We start from the raw sequence: 7,146 nt of genomic DNA, 5'->3' as shown, positions 1-7,146 counted from the left end.
CATTTTTTGAAGGGTTTTTTCTTGGCAACATGGTGTTTTTAATCGGGCTATCCTGTCTGTGTAAATCAGGTGAAACAACCGGTGTTTGAGACATCTGGCCATGGTCAGAGCAGGCTGATGCATGTGCGATTGGACGGGGATGTTGTTCCCAAACATCTGTTCATCAGGTCAGCTATCTAAAAATGTATTATTTTTAGCTCCCAGGCAGATTTTCCTCCCATTCTTCTCCATCTCTCTGCCTGGACAGCTGGCCTGCTGCAGAATCTGTCGGGATGGTTGTTGGATTTGCCACTGCTGTTGCCTCAACATCTGGCAAATGTTAATTTACAGTTTGTGGTGTCGATTTGGGGCCTCTTAGTGTGATTTTGTGTGTCTTGGCTGCCCAGATGCGGGAACAAGCTGCAAGACTTACCCTGAGCTCTGTTGAAGCAGAATAGAGAGACAAGCTGCTGATGAAACCACCTGCTGCTACAATACTATAACAGCTACACCCTCAGTGTTTGCCATGGGAGTGAGAGTAAAGGTGTGTATTTATTCGTCTGCACACTGGACTCCTCCGGGTCCATGGGTTTAATGGAGTGTGTGTGTGTGTCTGTGTTTTAAAGATTCCTGCCTGTCCTTGAGTCCAGCATTGAGGACCTTGTCTGCCTCCACGGTGTCGGCTCACTGATTCATGCTGCAACTGCCACTGATCCGTAGGATGACTCTCACGGGGGGGACAGGCTGCATCCATCACATGGCCTAAGAGCTGGGCAGATGTTCACTGACACAGACACTATATTCACTCAGAATATAAGACACACGCATACTAACATACTAACACATGACATAAAACTAAGGATCCGCAAAATATGCAAACTTTGTGTATACGCGAAATGCTTTGATGTATACGACAAAGTTCAGACTCCAGGCAAATCTGATTTGTTTCTCAAATCAAATCTTTAAGACAGTCAGCACTGTTATTTGCAAGTGATCAGTATAGGCGTCACTAGCTACGCAGCAATGCTGCTGACGCGGTTTTCCAGCGAAGAAGCATTCGCTCGAGGAAACGATGGCACTGCCATGGTGCAGAACTCCGCCGTCACACCAGACAAACTCAGTGACAGAAGAGGTAAACATTGTGATGGGGAAGCAGCAGGAAGTAAAAGTGAAAGTGCCAGTAAACAGCATGGACTCTGCTCTGCACAGTGTAATCTAATTTGAGCAGCCAGAGCATAGAGACTGAGACGCATCTCTAGAAATCTGATTTGCAAAAATTGCATTTCATGTGTGTTTTTTAGCGGTCCAGACTTTCTAATATGAATCTGGATATGCCAAAATACGGATTTGAGCTGGTAGTCTAAGCAAGGCCTTCTAGATTAGCAAGACTTTCTGAGAAAGAGACCAGAGTTTACCAGACATACTTAAGCACCCACAAATGATTGCATTAATTCAGACTGCCCAATGGTGGACTGTAAGGCAGACAAAGTAATTAGCTTTCTTACAAACTATGGTGGATGAAGTTAAGGTACAGTTAAGAGGAAAAGCTCACGTATATGATGTACTGTAGAAAATATATTAAACACAAAAATGCCTTCAAATAATTTTCAGTCTATGGCAGCTCATAGCGGTAACAGCATGGTCAATACATGTGGTCATGTGATGCAGAGAAGACATATTGCTTGAGTTAACTTCAGTGTGAACAGTCTGCTGGTAAAAGCATTTAATTCATTTAGTGTACATACAGATTGAGTATTCCATTTTGAAAACAGCATATTATTTGTCAGCATATTAGCATGGTGACATTTGCAAATTAACAATATACACCTGAAGAATGTTGACCTGAAGATAGCGCAAGGTGAAGTTCAGGGGTTAAAAGTTTTTACAAAACATCCTCAGGGGACCATGAATGTCTGTGCCATATGTCATAGCAATGCATCTGACAGTTGCTGAGATATTTCACTCTGTTTATCTCAATAAGAAGCTCAAATTTAAATCTCATTCTGGCACTAGAGGAAAGGTCAGGTTATCATCAAAGTCCCCTTTGGGGACCACGAGTAGGGAAGTAAGAGGTGAGGAAATATTATCATGTCATTATCTAGCTGGTGCTGGGATGCAGATGCTAATTTTGTTCGATTTTTGTCTTATAAATAGCTCGTTATTTGGGAACACCTGTATACTCGTGTTTGTTTTTCAGATCTCTGTTACTCTCCTGGGCTTTGCTCCACGGAGACGCTGAGGTTTGCTGCTCTGTTGTTGTGGTCATGGGGAGTTGTTGCTGGTTGATAGTGCGAGACTGAGAACTGGGTCAGCCCCCCTCTGCCTGAGTTTTGTCTCAGCAAATGGAAAATTGCGCCAGATTTACAACCAGATCCTTCAGATATGGGATCTGTAAACAAAGTGTTTTTCAGATCTGTCAAAAGAATTGTGGGACTATCCACCCTGAGGCTCAGTAGATGAGACACACTTTCTCTGGGGTTTTACTGCGAGTTTGTATGTGTGTGATCATGTGTGGAAAATATGAGTTTTGTGCATGTGTGCAAGGAATTTACGCCTGCCAACATTTAAATTTAGCTTTAATCCCATTTCATATTTGATCCAATTGATGCCAACACGTTGAAACAGTCAGACATGATTCGGCGTTCAAGAGGCTGTTTTCAAAATCCAACTTACTACAAAAGAGACTTGAGGCAAAGCCCAGCAAGGAGAGACTGGCAACTTACTCCTTGAACTGTTCGACTCGCCCTCTAAACACCAACCCATATATTATTAATCTGTTTGACTCTTTCTTCTTCTACTGCCAGCATCAGAGGGCATTTTAACATCATACTCCCTTGCGATGATGATGTATTCTCGCTTTTTTCACTTCATCTGTAAAAGAAACAAGCAAAGAGTAAAGTGTTTAACATCTGGGGTTTCTGGTGAGGATGATAGCAAAAAATGTTACTCTTTCCACACACAAGTTTTTCTCAAGTGTAAAAGTATCTCCACTTACTGCTAACTAGATGGGCACTGTGTTGTGTTCCAGATCTAATGCCAGGTGCTCTTTGACTGTCTCCGAGTTGAAAACATTGTGTGGGAGAGATGACAGGTTGCCTGAAGGAATGTTGAAGCACGAGTGATTCATCTCATCGCCGCGCAAGGAGAACCAAAGTGATTTTTAATTCATACCCAGCAAAATGCCACGTCCTACGCACGCATGCATCAGCACATACCTGATCAAACACATTATGTGACTTGAGTACACAATGATTCAAACGCCTATATTGCTCTTCACATTTCATAGCGTGCATTGGCTTCCAGGCATAATGTGAATGATGAGCAGCTCAGTCTGTGTTTATGCGCGCTGATGATAAATTAATTGTGTTTGTCAAAATGGAGCAGACGGTCTCAGTGCTGCAAAGAGGAGCTGAGGAGGTGCAACGTACTGAAGCAGGAAGCTCGCTCACATGGCTCCCGGTGTCTCAGTTCTCCAACTCAAACCATAAATAAGACAAATTATCTTAAATATCTCGCATGGAGCCGTGTTCCTGTCATGTGGTCTCGTCAGTTATATTTTCATGCCGTGTCAATGATATGTCTCCACAGCTTTCAATGCAATATTACTTTAACTACACGTAGATAATTCACAGCCGTGTTAATGTCATTTTTATGAGCCTGGGAGATGATCATCTCCACATCCTCTTTCTATCATTCATTAATCTCATGTTTCCGGTTTCTCCACTCTCTCTCTCTTTGCTTCTCTCCTGTTAATTCCGTCCCTCTGTCTCATCTTGCAGGTGTATGGTGCGCTGACCCTGCCTTCAACAGGCGAGGAGTTGGAGGACCAGGGCCATGACTGGCATTCCTGGCCCTGGTGGGCGTGCCTTAGTGCCATGGCCAAGGGTGCGGCCGTGGTTCCTGGTTGCTTCTTTGGTTGCCATAATAACCTTGACGCTGCCAGGAAATAGCCAGGCCTGTCCGCCACGGTGCGAGTGCTCGGCTCAGCTGAGGTCGGTGTCGTGCCAGCGGCGGCGGCTCACCAACATCCCAGAGGGCATCCCCACGGAGACGAAACTTCTGGACCTCAGCAAGAACCGGCTCCGCTGGGTGCAAGCAGGTGACCTGGCACCGTACCCGCGGCTGGAGGAAGTAGACCTCAGTGAGAACCTCATCGCCACGCTGGAGCCCAATGCCTTCGCCACCCTCCAGAGTCTTAAAGTGCTGAAGTTAAGGGGAAACCAGCTGAAGTTAGTGCCCATGGGGGCTTTCGCCAAGCTGGGCAATCTGACCAGCCTAGACCTGAGCGAGAACAAGATGGTGATTTTATTGGACTACACCTTCCAGGATCTGAGGGGTCTGAAATATTTGGAGGTGGGAGACAACGACCTGGTTTATATCTCCCACAAGGTAGGCTGTCCAGCATTTTGTCTGTATCATCACTGTGTTACTGATGAAGAAGTGGATGGACGAACAATCAATTTATTTTAACAAATCCCAGAAAATGAGATCGTAGTGGAATATACTCTGTGGTTCCAAATAAACAGTAATATGTAGTTCAACATTTGGAGGAATGGGCATGTTGACTTTCTTGAAGAGAGTTAGATGAGGATCGATTCAACTCTCATATCACATTTAAATGTTAAACTATTTCTTTAACAAAGGAAAAGTGTTTGTCGGCATCTTTCGCAATACTCACAGCGCCACAAACTCCTAGAATTTCTTATTAGAAGCAAAATATACATGCAACACATGTATTTGGTCATATTATAATGGACTTTTCAGTTTTTGTGAACATACTGTCTTTCCACTGTTTGTTCAACAGCAAAATTGAACATTCTCTGCTGGCCATCATGCATACATGTCAATTAAGTAAATATATTTTATTTTAGGTTTCTAACCCCTTTATCTTCCTGATTTCCAGGCATTCACAGGGCTGCTGGGGCTGGAAGATCTCACAATAGAGCGCTGCAACCTGACATCCATCTCCGGCCAGACCCTGTCGTACCTGCGCAGCCTGGTCACCCTTCGCCTCCGTCACCTCAGCATCATTGCCCTGGAGGACCAGAACTTCCGCAAGCTCTCTAACATGCGGGGTCTGGAAATCGATCACTGGCCGTACCTGGAGTACATCTCCCCTCTTTGTTTCCAGGGCCTGGACCTCCACTGGCTCTCCATCACCAACACCAACATCACCTCTGTCCCCTCCGCTTCCTTCAAAAACCTGGTGCACCTCACCCACCTCAACCTGTCCTACAATCCCATCACCACACTAGAGCCCTGGGCCTTCAAGGACCTGCTGAGGCTGAAGGAGCTCATCATGGTAAGCACAGGGTTGATGACAGTGGAGCTCCATGCCCTCGGGGGCCTTCGACAGATCCGGGTCCTCAACTTCTCCTCCAACTACCTGCAGACTCTTGAAGAGGGCTCCTTCCACTCTGTCAACAGTATGGAGACCCTCAGAGTGGATGGGAACCCCCTGATGTGTGACTGCCGTCTGTTGTGGATCCTGCAGAGACGCAAGACCCTCAACTTTGACGGCAGAGTGCCGGTGTGTGCGGGGCCGGTGGAGGTGCAAGGGGTCAGCCTCAGCACCTTCACCGATTCTGCACTCTTCGATCACTTTACATGCCAGAAACCTAAGATACGCAACCGTAAGCTGCAGCAGGTAATGAAGATGACTGCATTTAGCTTTAATATTTAGCTAAACTTTGATAAATGCTTATTGTTTTATCATTGAGGTCACTCTAATTGCTTCTACAAGCACAAAAAGTATTTTCTGTGATCTGCCAGATTTTGTTGTGCACATATTCTCCTGAAATAATTGGTTTATGCGCTCCTTTCCTCCACCTTTCACAGGTGGTCGCTCGTGAGGGCCAACCTGTGAGCTTTCTGTGTCGAGCTGAAGGAGAACCTGCACCTGCTATTATCTGGATTTCCCCACAGCGCAGACGGATCACAGCTAAAAGTTCCGGGCGCATTACTGTCCTCCCTAGTGGCACCCTGGAGATCCGCTACGCCCAGCTTACTGACAGCGGAACATACATCTGCATCGCCAGTAACGCCGGAGGCAATGACACCTACTTTGCTACACTCACAGTGCGTGGCCTGCCACTAGATGCCGCCTCAGCCTTCTTTCTCAACCGCTCGCTGTACAGCGGCGAGTTCTTCAACGACACAAATCTGAACAACACGCGCGTTTTCCTCAAGTTCACCTTGGACCTGACCACCATCTTGGTCTCCACGGCAATGGGTTGCATCACCTTCCTGGGGGTGGTCCTCTTCTGTTTCCTGCTGTTGTTCGTGTGGAGCCGGGGACGCGGCCAACGCAAGAACAACTTCACAGTGGAGTACTCCTTCCGGAAATCTGAACCCGTCACCGGCAGCACCACAGGAGGGACCAGGAAGTTCAACATGAAGATGATATGAAACAACGCAGCCAGGGGTCCCTCGGGGGAGGCATGAGCACGTCCCAAAAACGTGTTTGACACACGCAAACACACACAGCCACTGACTCGCAAAGAAGTGTTAAAGCACAATATAAGTTCCTGTCTATTGGCTCTATTCAAAATTGAGTGCCCACATCAAATGACACAATTTGCATCCAGATCTCTCTGCCTTTCAGTGGTTTTATTCAGCTTGTGGTAAAAAAAAACATGTTTAATTGATACTGTTAAGAACTACAGTATTGATAGATTTAAAGGAGCTAACTTGTCGTCCGTTCTTGACAAGAATAATAGAGTTAAGAATTATAGGAGATAAGTTTTGGAAATTGGCATGATTACTGTGCTGTGGGATACCGGTAGCCCTGTTTCTCTGTTACATTAATGAGATAATGAATTTAAATACTTAACTGTATTCTGTACAGTCAGGGATTTTAAGAGAAATGAGCTGCAGGGAGACCTGGCTACCATCCATTTATATAATTTGTGGCTTTGCTCTTCTAAAGTCTGCCCTGTTAAGAATCGTGCATGTAGAAATGCAGATGAGAGTTAAGTTGTGAGTTCATGACACCGAATAAAACAAATTGTTTTGAAAGACATTTTTGAATATGTTTTTCTATAGAACATACAAGAGCCTCGTTTATCTATTCTGACCACGGCTGAACAGTGAGAAGGGTTCTTCATTAGCATTATCTTATGTCAAGCTTAAAGGCTGTAAAATACAATCTGATGATCATATCTGATA

The 7,146-nt window shown here is 45.3% G+C and overlaps 1 protein-coding gene across 1 annotated transcript in view; it reads left to right on the top strand.

The window, feature by feature from the left end:
* Nucleotides 1-7,060, top strand: part of lingo3b (leucine rich repeat and Ig domain containing 3b) — a 33,210-nt gene extending 26,150 nt beyond the window's left edge. Inside the window, exons 4-6 of the mRNA XM_076098050.1 lie at nt 3,759-4,368; nt 4,883-5,626; nt 5,818-7,060. Of these exons, the coding sequence (XP_075954165.1) occupies nt 3,814-4,368; nt 4,883-5,626; nt 5,818-6,387 (1,869 nt within the window). The 5' untranslated portion in view covers nt 3,759-3,813 and the 3' untranslated portion in view covers nt 6,388-7,060. The remainder of the gene's footprint in view (nt 1-3,758; nt 4,369-4,882; nt 5,627-5,817) is intronic.
* Nucleotides 7,061-7,146: the final 86 nt, after the last annotated feature.

The sequence above is a fragment of the Anarhichas minor genome, unplaced genomic scaffold (genome assembly GCF_050575085.1).
Source record: "Anarhichas minor isolate MPS153535 unplaced genomic scaffold, ASM5057508v1 ptg000024l, whole genome shotgun sequence".
NCBI lineage: Eukaryota > Metazoa > Chordata > Actinopteri > Perciformes > Anarhichadidae > Anarhichas > Anarhichas minor.
The sequence above is the reverse complement of the archived record's forward strand: the minus strand, read 5'-3'. Positions and strand labels throughout refer to the sequence as shown.